Source organism: Carassius auratus, chromosome 8, assembly GCF_003368295.1.
Source record: "Carassius auratus strain Wakin chromosome 8, ASM336829v1, whole genome shotgun sequence".
Classification (NCBI taxonomy): Eukaryota; Metazoa; Chordata; class Actinopteri; order Cypriniformes; family Cyprinidae; genus Carassius; species Carassius auratus.
Window position 1 is genome coordinate 21,390,004 of NC_039250.1, and position 24,194 is coordinate 21,414,197.

At 36.2% G+C, this 24,194-nt stretch overlaps 1 protein-coding gene across 1 annotated transcript; it reads right to left on the reverse strand.

Annotated features, from left to right (window-relative positions):
- Window positions 1-16: 16 nt before the first annotated feature.
- LOC113107605 (AMP deaminase 2-like) lies at window positions 17-23,241 on the reverse strand. The gene is made up of 19 exons (XM_026270231.1): window positions 22,980-23,241; window positions 11,200-11,324; window positions 10,970-11,100; window positions 10,085-10,153; window positions 9,891-9,999; window positions 8,435-8,624; window positions 7,628-7,754; window positions 7,441-7,530; window positions 6,966-7,095; window positions 6,671-6,865; window positions 5,340-5,471; window positions 5,086-5,249; window positions 4,544-4,670; window positions 3,991-4,154; window positions 3,665-3,785; window positions 3,165-3,338; window positions 2,953-3,063; window positions 1,014-1,268; window positions 17-753 (listed from the first exon to the last, which is right to left on the reverse strand). Exons 1-18 carry the CDS (start codon window positions 23,056-23,058, stop codon window positions 1,053-1,055), a joined length of 2,454 nt encoding a protein of 817 aa, XP_026126016.1. The 5' UTR covers window positions 23,059-23,241; the 3' UTR covers window positions 17-753; window positions 1,014-1,052.
- Window positions 23,242-24,194: the final 953 nt, after the last annotated feature.

A 24,194-nucleotide genomic window follows, 5' to 3' on the forward strand; every position in this document is an offset into this window, starting at 1 on the left:
CAATGTGATCCAACATGCAAGTCATAAATCTGATGTTTTAATGCACTAAGTTTAGGCATAAGTTACAGTCCCAACACTACAGGGATGAAGGGCACAGGAAAAAAAGCTGGTCAAAAGCACAAAACACACTGGTTTATAACAAAAATAGTTTCACTGTTTACATTGTTATTGCTCTAGTTATTTCTCTATATAGGTTAAAAATCTTGCAGCTTACTTATGCTTTGAAAAATACAGTGAATAGTATATGTACAATATTACATCCACAGACTCTCAGAATTATATTTTAATTTTGAGATACAGAATACAGAGGAAAAATAAACTTCACTTTGATATTATCATGTCTGATTTACAATAAATAGCACTAATAATTATTCAATTACAGACACACATAAAAATGGTCAAATGACAAAGGTTACAAGCACTATAAAACAAATATCACAGTAATAAACTTATTAGAACAGAACCTGTTCAAATCAAGAATATAAAGGAGATAAAAATCCATTTAAAATGACATGATTTTGATGGCTCATGGCAGAGATGTGCGTAGATACTTGAGCCAAAGAACAAATGTTTATGGTTGTTAGCGTTCAGAGCAAGTGTACAAGCTACACCAAACATTTATAATCTATGATAGTGTAAACCATTTCACAGATCTTCATGCTGGACTGCAGGTTAAGGACAGTGTAAGGTCCACAGTAACAGAGGGGGAGACTTCTGGGGTTTCCTGATGCTTGACTGGATATCTGGAGAAATCTAAAAGTTCACAGATACTGTAAGTGTTTCCAGTTGGTATTCTGAAAAATATTTATGTGCTTTTGTCAAACACAACATTGGAATTTCCTTTGTGCAAATTCTCTTGAGACCTTTAAACCGGCACTTCACAACTGAAAAAAACAACAGGACATTTCTAGCAAATACCTAAATAAAGTCAAATAAAAACATTTAGTTGAACACCAGCGGAATCAAACACAGTATGACTGTGTCCCATTTCCCTGAATCAACCTTTCACTCACATTCTGCACTGGGTGAATAATTGAGAGTGTATGACACCGCTAACGTCTGGCCGGTCCTGCATCCATGCTCAGGGAGCCCTGCTCTTCAACCGTCTCCAGCTCCTCTGACCGCACGGCCTGGGTGATCAGATTCAACTCCTCGCACAGCGTCTCAAAGCGGTATGCCACTCGGATGTCTGGAACATTAGTGCGTCTGATGTCGTTGCCCTCCTGCCCCTCTTTGAGATAATGTGGCCCCAGCCAATAGCTTTTCACCTGGACACAAGACATGTGCATGCATTAGTCATGTTTTTCTCTTTGATTACTTGTATTTTAATTGTCTTCATCAGTGGTTTGGCTTCAGGATGCACACTTGACATAAAGTGTGACCAAAAAAAGGTGCCATATGCCATATCCTCAATGCAAAAGAAGCCATATATAATGTAAAATAATCTGAGTCATATTTTCCTTTATTCACTGTAGTTTTGGTCAGGGTTTTAGAGAATGAGGTCGTGTTATGCAATTTGCTTATGCTGGCTTTTAATTACTTTACTGTAATTTGACTAGATACAGATAGACTTGAGCCAAATTGGTTGCCATGTTCAAAGAAACAAGAAACAACAAGCCTACTCTACACTGCTCAAAACTGGCGTTTGAATCATCAGTAGCAATTATTTAAAATATGTAAATGTACTTACAGACTGTGAGTATGAAGCAAAGTTGGAACTGCCCCACTTTATACAAACAGCCGTTGTGCCACAGACAAATTGTATGCTACTACGTTAAGAAACAGTCCTCATCTTCCATAAAATGCGCTGCACATGTCTGAATATTTGGGTTGAACTGTTCGGGAACAGTGTTGTAAATACAACTTAAGGACTGATTTCTAGTCATGTCCTCTTTTGGAAGACAAAACAAAGTAGTTTCACTTTCACAACAAAACGCACAGTGTCTTCACAACATAGCGGCGGCAACATGAGAATAAGTTATGCCTTCTTTCTTTGTGTGTATATTTGGGTGGTAATGAGCAAATATTTCCACATCGTGACGTAGACATGTGGAGGTGTGTTTAAATGAGCCGTTTTATGTAGGCGTGGAGGACTTAATTTTTATAAAGAATATCTCTTTGGATTTGAGACTTTAGTCTTTGCAACTTCACAGATCTTCTTTATGCACCAAGAGCTTGTAACACTCCAAAGAGAAATGAAAAATTTAAATCACATCACATGACCCCTTTAAAAGAAGTCTCTTATGCTCACTAAGGCTGCATTTATTTGATCAAAAATATAGTAAAAAGAGTAATGCTGTGAAATATTATTAAAATATAAATACAATATAAGTTTTTATTTATTCCTGTGAAGACACCATTCAGTAGTCTTCAGTGACACATGATCCTTCAGAAACCATTCTATTATGCTGATTTGTTACTCAAGAAACATTTTTTTTTTATTTTTATAAAATGTTGCTGTGCTACTTAATATTTTCGTGGAAACTGTGATACATTCAAGAATATAATTTTTAAAGAACAGCACGTATTGTAAATATAAATCTTTTAAATGTCATTTTATTTGCATTTTTCTTGATAGGACAGTAGAAATCTGACAGGAAGTGAGTGGGAGAGAGAGGTGGACTGGATCGGGAAAGGTCCACGAGACGGGATTCAATCTCGGGACACCTGAAGCACAACTGTGCCATATGTCGACTCTCTCCCAAGTCACTTTTGATCAATTAATGCATCCTTGCTAAATAAAAGTATTATTTAAAAAAAAAGTAGTGTGTGTAGAAATGAACAAAATTAATATAATTTTTTTAGGCCATGTTACCTTGTGCTTTAATGTTAACAAATTTAACCTTATAGTCAAGTGTTCCCAAAATAGTGAAAGTAAAATGTGTAGCTTACTAAACAACACAAAACTGACTTCTGCCATGCTAACAGAGGTGTATGTGTAGATGTGAGCACCTGGTGAGAAAATCCACTCATGAGGACACTGTTTCGGGCCAGCTCACACATGTCACATGAGCTCAGCTTCCACACCTGAGCAGCGATGCTGTACTCCTCCATCAGCGGCTCCTGAACAGCCACACACACATACACTAGGTCAAACACATTACAGACCTAACAGATGCAATTAAAAACATTATAATATCTGATGGTATAGTTCGGCTTGTAACCTTTGTGAAGTGGAACTGCAGTGGGTCATCAGTGGACAAAGACACCATGAGGCCTCTAGACAGGTACTCAGGCAGAGGATTCCGATGGTAACTGAGGAAAAGGCTGTTGTTGCTGAGTGGGGACATGGCAATGCCGATCTGAGCCAGGTAATACAGATACTGCAGTACAGGAGCCTGAGGAAAATACACAAACATCTCACTCTAAAGCTCTGGATGGAAGGATAAGCTCTTGACTTTTAAGATAAGAAAATTAGCTCTAAAATATCCAGTGTGAAAAGACACGATGTTGTTCTATCAAAATTGTTCAATATAGATCAAAGCTGAAGAAAGGATATCAATGTTTGAATGGCTGTTGTATACTGGCACCTTTCAAAAATCGTCTGTTATGTTTGTTTACTGCATTGGACTGATACTAAACAATATGAACATTCTTTATATCTGAGCAGAACAGATTTACAAGGACAAGCTAAATTCAGTACAAGTATGTAAAGTTCCTTTACTTTTCTCAGAAGCAGGCCATGGGAAATATTTTCTGACAGCATAAATCCTGACACAAGGTGGTGAATAGGCCCTGCCTCTCCACAGTGGGGACGCAATACAAACGAATTCAAGTTTCTTTGCCTGTTGTAGAAAGAGGTGACATTTAACCATTTAACCACATTTATCCTGGAGCTAAAACATCTTTAAATTCAGTAACCTACACATTGATTTTATTCCACCTTTCAAAGAAGAAAATCTGAAAATGAGTATTAAATACATACATTTTTACCTTAATTAATATGATGTATTGTGGTAAGGAAAAAGTGTACTTGGGTGCATCAAATACCTGCGCAGGTGGTTGAGTACAGTCATATTTGCATACATGTAGTACAGATAATATGAGTATGGAGGATTGTCTTCAACCATCCAGTTCACAGGTTTTGGACTGTCCAGGTTAAAAATGTGATGCTCAGGTTTGGACTCATCATCCACACTATCAAATCCCACAACCTAAAGGGCACATCAACATTCAGTCTTACAATTCACTTCAACTGTGATCGATCATACATGTTGACAGTCTAATTTTAACACAAAGGGTGTATATGGATGGATGCATATTTTTGGAGTAAAGCTGGATGTTTGATTTAACCACAAATGTTAAACTTTAATGGCAAACTCTTTCTTATCTAAAGCACCTTACAAAGCAATTTACAGAAGTTGTATAGGGACATTAATACTGTACATGTATGAGCTAAATGTTTGATTCTGTGAGTTTACAAGCCATATCTTTAACCACTGGGAATAAGGAGTGTGAAATCAAATATACTTCCACTCCACACCAATTTACATATTATTTTACACTAAAACAAGGTTTACTACATTACTAAAAGTTCACTCACATGTTGCAGAAAGAGATGTAGCTGTGGGTGGCTGCTGGGATTGACTGTGACTTCAAACAGAGGCATAAAGATGTTCTCTAGCATCTCCTGGAAGTTAGATAGCTGCTTTTTGGTGTGGTACACATCACTGTAGAGGAAAGAAACAGCTTTGTTATGCCAGTGATGGCTTTAATGTAGTCTCACTTTTATATTTTCTGTTCAGTGAAAATATTTTTCTTCATTTCTGATATATGTCCAACTATTTAGGGGCTTAATTTAAATTGATTTTTATGTAATAATAATAATAATAACAGCCTTCAAAAGTTTGGGGTCTGAAAATTTACACATTGATCAAAAGTGAAAAAATATATCGTGGTATCCACAAAAATATGAATTAGCACAAAGGTTTACAACATTGATAATGATAAGATCTTACCAACCCAAAACTTTTAAACAAGAGTGTAAATATTTGTATTTCTTAATTTGATCAAAGATTTAGGCCTACTGTAGACAGCAGATAATTAATTGCTACTTCACATAATAATTAAATAATAAGTACTCACAATAACCGGGGCACCTGCACCAGCCAGCGCACGTTATCTGAATAAACTTTGTGTTTGACAGCCCACTGAGCCAGTTTATCCCATTCATCTCGTGAGCGGCCGTAGATGGAGAGCCGCAGCTCCACATTCTGATATTTGCTCTCCTCCAGGTCCGCCATCACCTCCTGAAATACACCAACATACAACTATCAGCAGGGGGCGCACTTTACCATACGTTTGTTTTGTTTAACTCAAAGATTATATGGAGTAGATACCTTGATCATGTGCCCGAAGTATTTCCCCTCAACATGGTTGTCAGTCTTGATAAAGATTTCTCGGAGGATGGACTCTCCAATGGGGTTGTATTTGGAGTTGAATTTATCAAAGCGGTGAAACGTGTTACGGTCCTACAGGAAAGAGAGAATATTTTTAATCTTTAAAAAAGCTTTTTTCCCCTCATCTTCCATTCCAAAACAATTTCTTCAATGTTGCCCAATTATTTCCACATACAATCTAGAGAACAAATCTCTTTTAGTAAATATTTTGATTCACATGGTTTAGGGACCCAATAAACTGTGTGCAATGTTACAGCATTCAAGAGCCACAGTTTGCATTGAGTAGAGAACAACAGGTCATTCATCAGCTTATTCAGTTCTCACTTAAGTGTAAACCTGCTGAGATTGTGAGACTGCATCTGCGACTCTGTGCTACATATTTGGAGTGAGAGTGACCTAGATCCCACACAAACTCATGAAGTCTGGAACTCCCACTGAATATTTTCCTTGGTATCTACTGGGAAACAACTAAGTTCTTTTAAAACTATTTCACGGTTCTGTGTTATTTCAGTTTTCTGTTCTTTTATGCTCATATTTTGTTAATAGTCACTTTATAAAGGTTTTAATGAATAATTAAGTTGACAAGACATAATTTACCAAGCACTACTTTCACTACTATTCAAAAGTTTGTGGTGGTTATTTATTTTATTTTTATTTTTAGAAGAAATTAATATAACAGAAATTCAACAATGGACAAAAAGCAACAGCAAAGACATTTATAATGTTATGAAATATTTCTATTTTAAATACTCTATTCAACAAAGGACCATGAAAAAAATATTTGGTAACACTTTCTATGAAGCCCGTATTTATAATGCATTATAAGTGTATTCTTAAGGCATTATAATATTTTTTCACATAATATTATAGCAGCACGACTGTTGATAATAAAAACATGTTATCAACATTCATAATTAAAAATGTTTCTTGAGCACCAAATCAGAATATTAGAATGATTTCTGAAGGATCATGTGACACTGAAGACTGGAGTGATGATGCTGAAAATTCAGCTTTGCCAATCAAAAATGGCAATAACATTATAATATTACACAATATTACTGTTTTTCCAGTAGTTTTAATTAAATCTATGTGAACACAAGAGAAGTCTTGCAGGCCCCAAACATTTTAAGAAGTGTATTCACAAGTGAAGCGGACATTCAGTTTATTTCTTCTGTTTATTATTATGTCTAATAGCTGGTGATGGTAGAAGTATTTTCCCAACAACTTATGGCAGGTATATAACTACAGTACAGTACCTCTACAGTTCTTACCGCATGCATATCCAGAGTGTCTACGCTGAGGTCAAAGGCCGTCAGGTTCATGCTCTCAAACACCTCTGATAGAGTCTGTCCTCGGCCTTGTTCTACATGGACGATTTCACCGGGATATTTCTTCATGGCTCTTTTAATGAAGCGCAGCAGGTGCTTCTGGTTCATACAGGATGAGGCATGGATGTGTGTGTCCACCTGAAGGTCAAGACGTCAAAGTTCAATAGTGATTGATCAAATAATTTTTCCTAATAAATTTAACGAACTTCAATGAAACATATTTGTGCGGACAGCAGACCTTCCTGATGTTGTAGAAATCACGGTGAGGGACTTTCTTCTGTGCTGCCAACTCTTTCATCTCGTTTAAGAGAATGTGCATCTGGAACTTGGAGCTGAGGTATTGCAGCCGGCGATAGCAGAAAGATTTCCTGTTTGAAAAATGTGCAATCAGGAATCCACATGCCAAACCTAAGGCAGATCAGAGCAGTTCTTGCTATTTTTAGGGTCAGATTTAATCAGACTTTTCCACTTCTTCATCTTCGTGACATTTATCATATTACAAATTAATTACACATCTTTATATCAGTGAGGATGGGTTTATTTTTACATTTCATCCACAGGTTCAAACTGAGGTCAGTGCATAATGATTTCAGTCACTCAGGGATCAGCTCACATTTACAGAATGAGCCGTTTCAATCAACAATTTGATCATCTTTTCCTGACTCTGCTGCATCAGAATGGAAACAAACCTCACAGTGTTTGGGACAACTTACACTGGCCCGTTAATGATGAGCGCCATCATCATGTTCATATCAGCGATGTATTCCTGCAGGTCTGGGTACGGCAAGTCTAGCTCTGAGGAACTGATGGACATTGAGAAAGAATATATTAAAAAAGAAAGTACAACTACCACCACTTTCCAAAGATATTTTAATTATGTATCACTGGAAGAAGTCTTACTTCTGCGTGTACACATGAACAACACCATCCACCATCTTGCAAGTGTAGCCCAAACCTGGGGGCATGCTGGCAGGGTCTAGCACCTCATAGGGGTGGGTTTCTGACACCGGTGGGTGGACCGTCGCATCTATGGAGAACATATGATATAAGAGAGAGAAACATATTCAGTCGTCCTGTTTTCTGAATACTGATCACCACCACCACCACCACCAAAAAAATAAAAAAAATACAGATTTTTTATTTTTTTGAAAAAAGTATCTTATCCTTACCAATGCTGAATTTATTTCACCAAGCATACAGTAAAACCAGTAATATTGAGAAATATTATTACAAATTGAAATAACTGTTTTCTATTAATATAACAAATGAATTTGAAATATCTGACTATTTCATAAGTAGAGCATTGCTATTTTCCCATGACCAAATCAAGTAGAGCTATGGCAGATGTCAAGATTTTATAATAATAAAAAAAAAAAATTCTGTTCCTCACTTTGTTATATTTCGTAATTGTGGAGGTAATGATGACAAAATGAAAGCGCTGTGGTTTAACTGATCATCTGTGGTTCATAAACAGATTCTGAATCTGCAAACAAAACGCCTGGTATTAATATTAAGTTAACAGTTCAATTCCATGAAAACATTCTGCTGTAAATTATTCCACTCTCCTACATGCAGATCAATCCAGTGTTTCTCTATTTACAATCTGAAACTTTTCCATTTATTGTACATTCTGAGTATAAGGTCCTGGTTCTTGGACATAAATCAATCCTCAGAATACATGCTTCAGAAAACTCTGGTTCCACCCACCTGCAGATACAGAGGACTCCGGCATCTCCTCGAAGGTGTCGAGGTCCAGAGGTCGGTCACCTAGCTCCTCCTGCAGGTAATGTGCTGTGGTCCTGCAGAAGCTCTGCATGGACAGAGAGACGTACTTCTCTCTGATGAACAGAGCTTTCACCACACATTTAGCAGCATCCAGTAGGTCAGTGAATGGAACCTGTGGTGTGTGAGAGAAGAAGACTAACTCAAACATTGTCTGTCTGCCCATCTATCTATCTACGGTATCTATCAGAGATGGGGATTTTTCAGTGACCCCTTTCTGCAGGTCAGTGATTCATTCACTCAAACGATTTGTTCAACAGTACTGATTCATTCAGTTAGGTATGTGTTGGCCAATGATTCATTCACTTAATCATTTCATTATAAAACACTGAAGATACTTATTAAAATCATTTGCTGTATAATAGGTAGGTAGCACATTTAGTTTTAAGCTTACTTCACAACCATTACAAAAATACATTCTATAAAGTATGAATATGGGTATGAATGAAATTTGGACATACTACATCCACCATATTGTCGCTGTCATGGGACCTACTAGTGTCAGTCATGATGCTTTATTGCCAAATACTGTTCCATCACTTCATGGGATTGTAAAGTGTCCATTGAATGTGGAAGTTTGGCTACTTTGAGAACAATATGAATTCAGAAATACTACTCTTTTGGCGTACTGTTTTCTGCATACTATGTATATAGTATGGAAGCAGCAGGTTTCATTCAGGGAGGAAATATTTAAATTTAAGTGAATCACTGAATCTTTCACTCAATCGATTATTTTAAAAACGCTGATTCATTCAAAAATGAAACCTCATTTCTTAAAGTCTGTCTGGTAAATGCTTGAGATGCTCAGCAGTATGCTTTGACTTTAAAACTAATTTCTTTGTCAAAACTAAAACGTTCCTCACAATATTGTGTCTGAAATGAAAGTTACTGAATATTTACTTTCTTAATAATTTTACTTATTTTAAAATAATATCCCGTTTCTACTTTCTACTCTTGTTTTTCTGAGTATCACTATCGACTGTAAAATTGCAGGTGTGATTACGTAAATCTATCTACATCTTTCTAACCTTTCTCAGGAGACAGTTTTACAGTATAGTGTTATAGTGGAGCAGAAGTCAATTTCTCTTCCAGATACACAGAACTTTAGGTGAAAAAAGTAAAAAGCTGTTCTAAAATGTTTTATTTATTTATTTACTATTAATATTCTGTATTTGTTTCTTTCTTTCAGCTCCTCCCTCAGCTGTGTTGCGGTCACCTCATGCTTCCCTCAAGAGTTTGTGTATTTGTGTGGGAATGTGTGAAACTTGGTTCTCCCTCAGGACTTTATGTAATGTCTGTAGTGTCCACTTCAGCTCTGTCAGCAACAGCTTGTTTTTATATAACAAACAAAACAGCAAAGTGAAAAGGGAGCTGTTGCTACCCCACATTTCTCCTCTCCAGAGATGGCGACTCTCTGATACTCCCTCTCAGGGACGAGTTCTCTCTCGGGATAGGGTTCTTTGGGAGCCTGGTTTTGTTCTTTCATATACCTGAGACAGAGTAAAGGTACAGCATGCTGACACTAGTTTAAAAAAAAACACTGTATCTCACATGAATGATCTTAAAGACACTCACTCCAGATCTGTCGCACTGTCAGTTTTCATGAAGTCCTGTTTGGCTCGCAGCAGGATATCAGGCTCAAACCTTAAGAGAAATGGCATTTAATTAACTCACTTTGGGTCAAAGGTCACATTTTACATACAGAGCATCGAATGTATAGGACTAATATTGGCACAATTTAATTTTTTTATTACACATGCCCAGCTGTAAAGACTAGTACAGTTGGACATCAGCATGTATGTTGTGCTTCAGTTGCTGGTAACAAAAAAAACAAAAAACTACAAAACGAGGTAAATGGAGAAAATTAAGAAAAAAGACAGAGGATTTTGATATAAGCCACAAGGAGACTGGTTTTCCTTTGCTGTAAACAAAACCTGGTTCTAGAATATTCTCACCAGAGCTTACACCCATGTCATCCTCTGAAACTATACTCTCGTGTACTGTACGACTAATAGATATGGATATTTTTCTTTCAAAAGTGCATTGATTCACTTCAGAAGGCCTTTATTAACCCCCAGAGCACTGTGGAGTACTTTTTATGATGGATGGATTCACTTTATTGAACTTCAAAATATTATAAAGCTCGGAAGAGCCAGGATATTTTTAATATTTAACTGTGATTGTATTAGTCTGAAAGAAGAAAGTCAAATACACCTAGGATGGCTTGAGGGTGAGTAAATCATGAGGTCATTTTCATTTTTGGGTGAACTATCCCTTTAACTAGCAAGTGTACATCCGTTGGTTGACTAGCTTTACTAGTTGACTAGTTTGCTGGCTATCTAGCTCTAGGAACAGAGAATGTTGGGTTAATGAAAATGTGTAATTTTAGGTCATAAAGTTTGTGTATTGTAAGCACTACAGCTACTTTCAATGGTCAAGTTTCATGATGGGATGTAGTACTTGATATCCTGGCTGATTTGTCGCTCCAGTCGGTGCCGCCTCTCCTCCAGCTGCTCAATAGGGCTGTCCTCAGGGAACTCATATGGAGCGCTCCGCATCTCACTCTCCGCCAGGCTGCGGGAGAACAGCTCCTAAACGCACACAATTAAGCACTCATTTACATAACAGCAGAAACAAACACCAAAAATGCATTAAAGCATCGTGATTATTCTGATTGCTGCGTTGTTTACCTCTGCAATCTCTTTGTATTTGCCATCCATGGATGTGCGCAGGTCAATGTGGCTGTGCTTGGTTACAGGGTTGCCAGGCAAAGAATACTGGGATGTGAGGAGGTGTCGGCCAACACGGAGATCTACTAGAATGATCATGAGGGAAAAGATCTTTATACTTCAACATAGATGGCGTGACTGGCTTTCATTTTTAAAACGTTTAGATTTTTTAGAGGTAAATATGAAGAAAACATTTGAGGAAAAATGGCAATACATTGTGATCCATTTTATTTAGCCTTGTTTTTCTGCTGTCCAGAGAAAGGCAGGATCAGAAAGCTGCTGAAGATCCACAACCGTTTGTCTCACCAAACAATGGAGCATTTAGGTGGAAGGCATTAGTTTGTATGTGAGTGTGTTTGCCTCAGTCTTAGTATGCCCACTTAACTTGTGGGCAATTACAGACAAAATAGTTCTAGTGCCCACTCAAATTATAGCATTTCTACACTGCAAAAAGTCACAGCAATCAATATCCAAACCTTTTTAAAACAAGATAAATGTACTACTTAAAGTAAGATACTGAGAATTAGATATACGCATGTTAAGAATGTTTTTGACAACTAGATTGTTATACTCACCATGGCTGCATTTATTTGATTAAAATACAGTTAAAAAAACAGTTTTATTGTAAAATATTATTTTGATTTAAAACAACTCTTTTATTTATTTATTTTAAAATGTAAAAATTAAATCATATTGGGAATAATTGTTTAAGGATAAATAATTAAGATACAATTTTATTAAATATTTTGATTAAGGATCTATAGATATTTTCACAAGAAAACAAGGCCAAAATACTGAATTATTTTTTTTTCAGTATAGTGTAAGCCAAAGTAAAGTTCTCACGGATCAGAAATATTATAATATCACATTTGGTGTTGCGAAAAGTTATTTTTAAAAGTAATGCGTTACAATATTGCATTACTCCCTAAAAAAGTAACTAATTACATTACTTGGAAAGTAATGCGTTACGTGACTTTTGAGTTAATTTTTAAATCTTGCTTGTTTGTTTCTGATATATAAAAAGTTATTCTTTTACAAATATGAAAGCCCTTTCACAATTAAATGAATACGTCTCAGGCTGAAGGAAATTTAAATTCATGTTCAACAAGATTCAGTGATAACACAAATGTTTCATTTTTTGCTTATTATGGTTAAATTTGATCATCGAAGTTCAATTTACAATTTACTTCAATTTACAATTTACTTTTGTAATGCGTTACCCGCAACACTGGTCACAATATAGTGCTTCACAAACAAATGCATTCAACACTTTTACTTAGCAAGTGAAGCCCGTCCCTTCTGCTCGAGTTCCATAGTTCCTGTGAGTGATATCAATCTTCCTAAACTCTGATGCTTGATCAAATATTCATAAGCCTGATAAATAATTAAGCACTGCGGAGAACTGGACATCTCGTTCCACCATGAAAGCACACAGGAAATGGGCAAAGTATAGATGGATTCCTGTAGTTGCACCCATCAGCAGAATTTCAAAACAGTTACAGTAGCAGCACTTCAGAGCAAGCGACTAGTGTGTGGGCTACAGTATAGATCTGCAGTAGTCAAAATACAGAGAACAGCTGTTTTCTGGACCTGAATTCATCCGAGATCATTTGCTGAGCTCAAAAGTTGGTATATTGACTTATTCATCACCGTTTTACTAAGAGCAGAAACTTCCCATTTTAAGTATGAGAGAAATCCATCATCATGAAAAGCTACACTTAAAATTAGGGGTTTTTTTGTCTATGGAAGCACTTTTTATTGTGGCAGCACAATCACTTACAGTACTCTCGTAATTTAAATCCCTTGCATATAATTCTTAATCTGTATAAATGTATGTCATTGTTGATCGCTGTTATTTTGATCTCCTGGTTATACAGCTTCACCCTTAATGAATTACTCATGAAAATTAAACCATATGACTTCCTCTACACTGGATTGTTTAGATACTGCACTACAATTTAAAAAATGTTTTATTTAACAAAAAAAATACCTTAACCTACTTAAATAAAACATTGTTAAAATAAATTCAAATCGAGAAGCAAAACGTAAATGTGACTGAGATATTAAGATATTAAAAAAACAATAGTGAATATTTTCAGAATAGTAAAAAAAAAGTTTGAAGGGGTCATATGATGCGATTTAAATGTTTTCTTTTGCTTTGGAGTGTTACAAGCTCCTGGTGCATAAAGAAGTTCTGTGAAGATGCAAAGACTAAAGTCTCAAATCAAAAGTGATATTCTATATAAAAGTTAAGAGTCATCCACGTCTACATAAAACGGCTCGTTCTAACACGCCTCCACATGTCTACATCATGATGTAGGAAGATTTGCATAACACCGCCCAAATGTTCACGCAAAGAAAGAACGAGTTACTTTTATTATCGCTGTAGTATTGTTGCCGCCGCTATGTTGTGAAGACACTGTGTGTTTCGTTGTGAAAGCAAAACTACTTTGTTTGGTCTTCCAGGATAGGACACAACTAGAAATCAGTGGTTAAGTTGTATTTACAACACTGTTCCAGAACAGTTCAACCCAAATATTCAGATGTGTGCATCGCATTTTATGGAGGACAAGGAAGGTTTCCTGAAGCAAGAGCCTACAATGCATCTGTGGCAAAAAGGCTGTTTCTATGAAGTGGGGGCAGTTCCAACTTTGCAAAGACAGTCTGATGCTTCTGACTCACAATCTGTAAGTATGTTTTTTTATATCTAAATAATTTGCCAATGATGATTCAAACGCCAGTTTTGAGCAGTGTTGAGTATTGCTTATTGTTTGTCATTTCTCTAATCACAAATGCAGACCTGGTTTTATGTTTAAGCAGCACGATAAGCAATGTTACGCGTAAAAAGACAGTATAAGTCATTATAATCAGTAATTATGTCCCCAATGGATGCAACAAATGCATTGTTTGTAATGGGTTTTATTGGTTTTGTCTTGTCTAATGATGTCCAGACCACAAACAAATCTTTCTATTTATCCGGATCTTCTTGGTGAACTGGTTGAACTGAATCATTTGAAAATATTTGTATCTCCAGTATGCACTAATCCACAAATTACTTAAATTATTCAGTTAATAAACGTGCCTGACACTCCCTCTGATGCAAAATAAACCAATACACATTGACTGAACTGCTAAAAGAGAACCGATGATGGGATGTGCACGAGTATCATGTTAAAAAAGATCAAAATATGTACTCCAGACTAATGTGCATAAAATGCACTGTGACATAATAAACATGGTTTGAGTAGATAAAACACATTGGTACAGCAGATTTTGAGGATACAATACTTTCTCAATAAACAAACTTGAGTCACTGTCATCCCCTAAGGGACTGACGTCTGTTGTTTTTCTAGAGCTTTACCATGATTCCTATTCATAGACTCAATAACAACCACTTTGTTATAACACTGCCATTTGATGTAATACATGCATTCTCCCAGCGGAAAGTATGAATCGCCATCCACCTGCTTAGAATCCTGTACTAAGTACAAACCACTGCCATGTAATTATCCACAGCGCTCAAACACAAACAAGAGTAGCAGAACTGAATAATTTAAAGTTTGGTATCAGTGGATGTGGCCCATAGCTGCCGGAATGGAGTCATGTTATACTAACCCTCATTCTACTGCAGTTTACATAATGCTTTATAAGGCCCTGCTCATTGTTTTACTGTTCTGGCAAAGTTAATGTGCAACATACTTATCAGTGAGTTTATTGAAGGTAATTACCGACAGGATTGTCTTGGAAATGAACTCACTGCTAAAATCTGTGTGGCCTTTTCACAGGCCCAGATGGGTTGACTAATTATGACAATGACAGTTCATTAGCACACAACACAGACAGACACAGCATGAGATGCACACACAACCTCACACACTTATAATCACGCTGTGGGTTTTCACACTTCTCTTTTACCTCCACACGATCACGGCCTACACATTTTACACTTCAATGAAAGCTAAAGCATAAAAAAAAGAGTATAGCAAGAGATTTTGTCAGGATTTTGGATGTGCATGTGCATGCATAGAACAATGCAAAAACAGAAGTAGAGACTTCTGTATCCACTGGCTTGTGTATAATCTTCTCATGTGTGTTATTTTGGTTGTTTCATGCTTAGTTACATAACCACCAATCCCCCAGGATCACTACACAAACAGCAAATCAGAAAAACACTCAAAACCAGTCAGAGTGGCTAACCTCTACTGGGTACGGATGAGATTCAACCGTGCAATTACACAACACAGGTAATGGAGTTATTGATTCTGATGGTAAACATTCTAGAATGAGGGTCTATAAATGCCACAGAGAGGAGAATAATCACTGTAGTGAGATACAGAGCTGAGAGATAAGAGCAGCACTAGAATGACCCGTGCAGGAGCTGAGGTCAAAGATCAAACCCACTGCTAGGCTTACTTGTAAGTTAGACACCATCCCGCTCAACAACAAATTCATTTTCATTTGAAAGTTGTGTAACATTTGTGCATTTATCTGCTTTATATTTGACAAAATATTTTAGGTTTAAATGTTAGCTTTTGAAAATAATTACATTTTAATACATTTGTTATTACATTTTATTTGAATTAATTCTGTTTTCTATCAAATATCATGCATGTGCACTAGTAACAAATGACTACTGTTATTCAGCAAGAATACATTTAATTGATCAAAAAGAGATTTAAGATGTCACTAACAGATTTCTGTTTCACATAAATGCTGTTCTTTTGAACTTTCTATGCAACAAAGAATCCTGAAAAAGATGTATCCAGTTCACACAAAAATATTAAGCAGCTCAACAGTTTTCACCAGCAAATCAGCATATGAAAATGATTTCTGAAGGATCACGTGATGCTGAAAACTGGTGTAATGACTGCTGACAGGTCAGCTTAGCCACCATAGGACTAAATTATACTTTAAATTCTTTTAATATGTTTATTTTTTACTATATTGTACACTGTTCTTATCTATTAATTTATTTGAAGGTTTTCATGTTATGTTTTTGTACTGCAGTTTTTATTGTAATACTTTTTTTACAGTATTTTTAATAAAATATATGCAGTCTTGGTGAGCATAAGAGGCTTTTTTCAAAAACATTTGTAAAATATTCTGAACAGTACTGTATATTTACAGCATTTAGTATTATCATAAAAGTTCAGATAATGAAACATCTCACATGTTCCATAAATACAGAAATAGGTTATACAAACATAATTGGGGAAGCTGTCTTTCCTTACAATACCCAATATGTGGTCTAAAATTATATTACCAGCTGGTTCTAATGCAAACAGTAACATACTTCATGAAATCCTGAGCAAAACCGAGCCACACTGAGGATTACAGTTACCTCACTAACTCCAATCAGGGCCAGTCACTGTCACCATGGCAACCTAATGTGCATCCCTTTGTTCACTCACTTAACACCTGACATGACCCTTCAAGATAGGTGTAAATTAAACTGGAACTGGCAGAGAACATACAAATATGAAACACATTCATGGTTTATGTGAAATCACATGACTACCACTATAGCTTGCAGTGTTCCATTTAGAATAATGAACTCCTGTCTTTGGGTCTCCTGTTGGAAAATCATTGCGTTTTGGAACACAGTAAATGGTTTCTAACTGGTCTCGCTAAATCAAGCCTGGTAGCTGGTTTTCTTATCACCCAAGATTATCCACCAGTGTGTAGCTAAAGTATTAGAAACCAAAACACATCGACCAGCTCAAACTGGATTTCCCAGCAGGGTTTGGAGGCCTCATAACCTCTTTTCCTTTAAACAGACACAATCTCATACACAGAACAATCAGCATCCTTCTCTACTACTCCTTCAACTGTCCAATTAATCTGTCACCTGTGAAACACAACGCTGACCACCACACCTTCAAAACAGGACAATACTGAGGGCAATCAATATATCCACACACCATCTTTCAGCCACACACACACACACAAGTGCAAGACTCCCGAGGGAAAAACATGAGCTGACAGCAACACAGCTGAGAGCTTAGAGATGGAGAGACACAGAATGAAAGGGCATAGAAGGAAATAAACATCTCAGATGAAATGATGCGTGCAAACTATTGCTGGAAATCTCCCAAAACAGGTCAGAAAAGGCAGGCAGAATAAAAGAAGAGAGACAGAAAGAACATGTAGCAAACACAAAGCTACAATTTGTCCAGCAAAGCATGCCTGTCATTCATTAATTAATTCACTCACTCACTCACACACACACATTGTCTTGTGATTCAGTCTGTCCCACATACATACAGTAAACACAGCTGATGCAGCCGAAGCATCCACTCTCCCCTCCCTCCTCTTCCTGGTTCCTGCCAGCTGTCTGGGCTATAGCCACTGTCATCCCCCTCTCGTTTAAATATCCCTGACACATGGCTGGACCATACCACTTGGTCTTGAGGGGCAGGGGAGCTCAACAGCATCACTGTGTTGTCTCTGTGACAGAGTGAGCTAGACAGTGTCTCTCTACACCCCCCGTCCTTCACCTCAGTGACGCGTTAGACTGCAGTGCATGCGAAAACGCTGGAGGATGTTTTGAGAAAAGGACAGAGAAAGAGAGACTCCCTTGGAAGCTGAAATAGAGGTCATCTCAAACACAATTTTTGGTTGTTGTTGTTGTTGTTAACAGAATAAGAAACTAGTCTTGGACGACGAGACTGATATAAGATCTGGCCCATTTAAACAGTCATCACGAGCTATTATACTGGAGCTGTCACCAAACCAGCACTGTCAACAGAATATTGAGCTGAGCATTACTGTGGATGAAGTGTGTTATCTGCTTTGTCGCTTAAGCCCACACTGTAAAAAATAAGTGTAATTTTAACTGTAAAATTTTGTAAAAACGCTACGGAAAAAAACTGATAATAGGTTAACAGTAAGTTCCCGTACTATATACAGGGAAAAACTGTAAAAGATCTAACAAAGCATTTAATGTAAATTTACAGTAAAATTCTGTTAATTATACAGCTTTTAGAAGTAAAAAAAGAACAAATCAATGTATAATTTACAGTCTAAAACTGTAAACTGATATTCCCAGAATTCCCTGCGTGACACTCCACGTTTGAAAGTATTTTGTTTAAATAATCATGTTTTTAAATAGTTCTTGTTATCAGTTATGTACATTTGAGCTTTATGTTACATCTTCTGTTGCTTAATGAAAGTTTTTTGCATTATTTAAGTATCACGTGTGTTACCATGATGGTGTTTTGTGTTTCCATAAATGTGCACCTTCTATATGTTAATATATACTTCTGCTTGTGGTGAAGCTACTTGTGATGAGCTTTGATACTTCATGTGGCTTTCTCTTATACAGTACCATCTTTATTATTATGGTGGTTGTCAGTATTTTCAAGGTACAAAACAGATTTAATTTTGTGTGTTGTTGAATTTACTGGTTTATATTCACATTTTCTTGTTTGTAAATTACAGCTTTATATTGTAAAATTAACAGTTTTTGACGTAAATGTGTTTACAGTTTTCTGTATTTTTACAAAATTATTCTGGCAACCACAGCTGCCAAAAAGTTTTTGTAAAAACAACAAGAAATTTTTTACAGTGCATAAAAACCTATATAGAGTGTAAATGATTCTGCTCTTGTATCCAGAGGGGTTGAGAGGTGTTTCTGATCATCTGAAGCTGTTTAATCAGAGGGAACAATAGCATCCATGAATCCTGCTCCTCTTTTGGAGGAAAAAGGCTTTGATGGAAACATCAGAGAGAGAAAAAGAGACAAAGATTGCACTGATGAGGTTTTGTGAGCCTCTTGAGACCAATTGCTTTTTTTTTTCTTTTTTTTTTCTGTGATTGAAGGCCTTTGTTTGGGGGAAATAAAATAAAATAAGCAAAATAAAATAAAAAATTAATCAAATAAAATGTTCACATTTTATGTTGCAGCATTATGTTAAACTGCTTTAAATTACTTTTTTCCACATCAGTATACCCTCCATACACCAAAATGGCAAAGCAAAAGAACGGTCACAACTTAATCCCCTAAAATTAAAAAAAGCCTGTGTTTTACTCACCCTTTGAGCCATCCTAGGTGTATATGACTTTCTTTTTTCAGACAAATCCAATCAGAGTTATATTAAAAATTGTACTGCCTCTTCTAAGCTCCATCATTGTAGTGGACGGGTGTTTCTGTTCAACAGTTCAAAACACTTTAAATAAAGTGTGCACATCCATAATAAAATGTGCCTCACACAGCCCTTCTGTAGCGAATCCATGCGTTTTTGTAAGACAAATATCCAGATTTCAAATGTAATAAACACTTTATCCGATGACATAGTACATATACGTTGTATGTGCCTCTGAGATAGTTTCACAATTTTTTTAAGGAAGCAAGTTTCCTTACTTTAGCAAACGAAAAACAGTCTCATTTTGTGCTTCTAATTCATGACCAGCATTTTACTTTGTTCTCTCTCTGTGTTCGTCGCTAATCATGCAACGCTGACATCCTACGTCATCTGCCTGAACTGCTTCCATGAATGACAGATAATAGAAGTTATAGAAAAGTGTTTATTACGTTCAAAATATGGATATTTTCAAATTCGCTACATGAGGCCTTCATTCACCCCCCAGAGCCGTGTGAGGCACATTTTATTACGGATGCACACGTTATATTCAACGTGTTTTGGACTGTTGAATAGAAACACCCAACCACTACAATGATAAAGCTTAGAAGAGGGAGGAAAAATTTTATAACTCCAATTGGATTCGTCTGAAAGAAGAAAGTCACATACACCTAGGATGGCTTGAGGGTGAGTAAAACACAGGCTAATTTTCATTTTTTTGGGTGAACTAACCCTTTAACTCAGTACTTAGCTGAAGCACCTTTACAGCCTATATTTGGGGTATTTACAAAAGTATTTTTGGTATGATGTGATAGCGACAAGCTATGCACATCAGCATTTTGCAATTATCTGCCATTCTTCAGCTCACCTGTTCACCTTTCAAGCTCTGTGAGGTTGGATGGGGAGAACACACATTAATAAATATATATATATATATATATATATATATATATATATATATATATATATATATATATATATTTACTTTAAATTGTACAGTAGATAAGAACACTCCAAGAAAACAAACAGAAGAAGGGCAAAAACGCACATTTAAAATCTTGAGACAAAGCAAAGGAATATCAAGTATGCTTGCTTGGAAAAATGTCTCGCTAGTTCCACCTAGTGGACAATGTTAAACTGTGTGTTTTTTTGGATTGGACGATCATAGAAAAACTCATTCTTTCAACTGACTTTCACAACTACTGTCTTAATTCAGTCCACAAACAATTGACAGTACACAAGTACATATACACCTACACATATTAATAGTCTAACGAACCTTTCATAAAAGAGTCTTTAAGAATCCACAAACTTCCCACCTCATCAGTGAAGTCCCTGGGAATCTTGGGAAGTGAAGGGTTGGGTGGATTTGGAAAAAACAACTCTAAATATATGGTGGCTGAGGGGGAGGCAGTAAAAGGGCTCCTTTAAAGAAGCCCTCCTCTTCCATACCACACTGAAGGCAAAGGGAGGCGCCACGGGGTCAATGTTTAAAGCATTGCAACGTGATGTGTGGTATACAGAAATCTGGAGGCTGAAACATGAACTTCAACTATGATCAAGTTATACCAGTAACATTCTCATCTTATCTCTACTAAGAAGAGAACTAATTGGTTACACACAAACATCTGTGCCTTTAAGGATAGTTTAAGTAACCATAGTCAATAAGGTCAGCCTTATATTTTCCATTCTAAATGATCAGAGGAAAAAAGTGAGAAGGTTATGAAACATTTGAGCGAACATAATGTAACAGAGACAGGGTCCCAAGTGACATAATGGGAAGAGCTCTGTGTACAGACCTCAAGTGACACATGGCGAAACACTCATAGCGGTTATAAATAAAATAAAAACAATATCATTGTACATTGAATGCTGGGGTGTTAAACATAATGTTAGTCAAAGGTTATTCAAGGTATGTTATTAGAGCCTCTAAAATGTAAGGTAAACGCAAAGAAACATGTTCGCTTTATGATGCTGTAATTCAATGAAACCTGTAAGAATAAAAAAACCTATGGATGCACCTTAATTTTGCTCAATGTGATAAATAGTCAATAGTTATAAAATATTTGGTAACACTTTAGTATAGGGTCCAATTCACAGTAATAACTACTTGCTTATTAGCATGTCTATTATTATCATATGGGCTGTTTATTACTGCTTATAAAGTACATATAATGCATGACATCCATAATCCTACCCAATACCCTAAACTTAACAACTACCTTATAAACTATTAATAAGCAGCAAATAAGGGGTTAATTGAGGCAAAGGTCATAGTTTATGGTTAGTTAATAGTGAGAATTGGACCCTAAAATAAAGTGTGACCAAATATTTTTACTACATATCAATCAGTATTTTGACTGATTGCTTAAGTCCAAATGTATTATAAAATATTATAATAAAGAAACAAAATGGAACATTTATCCAAACCTTTTATTTTTTACTGCGGTCTTTCAAATCATTCCATGCATTTGCATATTTAGAGTCGATTAACATGTCAAGAATGAGCCACAGTAAAAGCGCATGCAGCCTTTCAGTAATCAGACACTTGATTGCTGCTGAAATGCGAGAGGAATTTTAAATATTGCATGTTGTAGTGTCACAAAAAACACTGTTTAAAGGACTTTTCATTTAAAGCAAAGCAGTGGCTATAATTTATTACTGCATGTGTACATATGAATGTGAAGGTTTTGTGGCTGTCAGGAACTGTGTGGTTTCAATTTTGCATCATTTTTTTAAAGACAGCAGCAATATGCCTCTATGCTCATTTAATTTCTCCATCTCTGTGGAGAAGATGTTTTTTGATAATGTCTTCTGCCTTGGGCTCTCGAAAGTCAAATGAGTCTGGTTTTGCACTCAGCCAACACTGTTTCAGGTTTTCATCAGAGGCACAAATGTCTAATGAATACATGCAACACCTAAGTAAAGTGTTTGTGTTTTTCTGCGAGAGAAAGGTGTGAAATGGTTTTTGGATGGGATCTTATGTAAGCCTTATGCAATGCTGGCCTGACCACAAACAATGTGTTGCATGCATTTTATGGATGTGGTCTAGACTGTAACTGGTGCATGTTTGATTTCCCTTGTCTGGCATTCTTGCAATTGAATCAGGAACATTATCCGGATGAATTTATTCAGCAATTGAGGCGTTGTGGTCATAAACACAATCAGCTAAGTAGTGCAAATGTGATTATGGCTAAGAAAATCATGTATAATACATAACTTCCTCTTTCTGCGCATCAGAGAAATATCAAATACAGACCCAGGAGCTATTACTCCATTTCAAAGAGAAAAACATTCATGTAAAGTATTCGTTTTAGCTCTTCTTGGACCCATAAGAAAAAGAGAGACAAAAAAAAGAGCATAGTCTTGAAAAGCTGCAACAGTTTTCCTTATATCAACAGGTATAAAAGTTTCTACATTAAACGGAAGCTGTATTACAGAAACTCTTCCAAACAACTGGTATATAAGAATCAAATGTGAGGAACTAACATGCAAATATGTTGAATATATACAGATGTACATGTACAAATGTACACATAATGACATATTCTGTTCTCCTTTCCATTAAATTTACACCGCACTCTCTCTCTCTCTCTCTCTCTCTCACACACACACACACACTTTTATAAATCCATATTGTTTTTGAATAAACACACTTACCTCCACTGGCTGTGTACTGCAGGCTGCCTCTCTTCCTGAAAGGGGACGTGGGTTTGCCTGAAGGTAGCTTAGAAGACATTTTGGCTTGAGATTCACCAGAGACGGACAATACACTGGTTGATTTAGACACTGAGGATTCCTAGCGGGGGGGCACACACTCGGTCCAGAGGGGATTTGACTGCAGTAAGGAGGATGTTCAGTTGTGTTTGTGAAAGAGAGATCCCCGCTCTTCGGATGCTGCAGTGGGGGAACTGGCTCCTCCCCACACCTCCCAGTGCCCACTCACACGCTGCCTGCATGCTGTCACTCCGCAGCGTTTCCATGGAAACCCCAGAGCCAGGTGGAACGTGACCGGAGAGTACGGCAGGCATCTGATTAATGCTGGGATGATGATAAAGGAATGTTCCTCATTCTCACAGCCCCAGGAGACAAGAGGAAACATGAGCCAGATGCTAGCTCAGGGCTCAAAAGGTTTAGCAGATCACATATGAGAGATGCACAGTATCAAAACTTGGGGGGAAAAGCCACTACAGACTGCAGAGCAGCTTTGAGATGATTGTATGGATCATAACAATTAGATTCAACATGAAAATGTGCTTAAACAGTCAAGATTGGGCAAATTTCAGAAATCTAAAATAGAATCTGATTAAAATTCTATTAATTGCAATTAAAAAGAATTTAACAAAATCACACAACAGATTTTGAACAAAACATAATTATATAGATTTGAGCTATTAATTATATATTTTTATTCCCAAATATTTTTTTCATAACGGATAAACTGAAAATTTACATTTTTTTATAATGCGTATTATTCAAACAGTTATATTTTATAATTATATTTTAAGCATCATATATGTGCATTATATGTATGTGTGTGAGCTTGAAATTAAAGTTCATTAAACATAATGAAATATTTAAATACAAACTTATTTATTGATTATTAATATCATCTAATGTTACAGAAAATATGGCATATGTTGTGTTATATTATGAGCATCATAATGTATATGTATTGATTTCGAGTAATGTTACTGAAAATATAAATTTTCATGAATACATTATTGCACAGATAACATATGCCAGTGGTGTGTGTGCAATATTGTATTCATGGAAAATGTTATTAAAATTGTATTTTTAAAAATTAGATACCGTATTTTAACATTTTAATTTAATTCTACCTAAATTCTAATTTGCTGCCTAATTCTGCATCTT

Excerpts from the sequence above, each read along its gene's own strand:
- LOC113107605 (XM_026270231.1), bottom strand. The coding sequence starts at position 23,058 with ATGTCTTCTAAGCTACCTTCAGGCAAACCCACGTCCCCTTTCAGGAAG. Across the intron at positions 11,325-22,979 it reads GCAGTACACAGCCAGTGGAG|TAGATCTCCGTGTTGGCCGA; the intron begins GTAAGTGTGTTT and ends TGATCATTCTAG. Across the intron at positions 5,472-6,670 it reads ACACTCTGGATATGCATGCG|GACCGTAACACGTTTCACCG; the intron begins GTAAGAACTGTA and ends TCTTTCCTGTAG.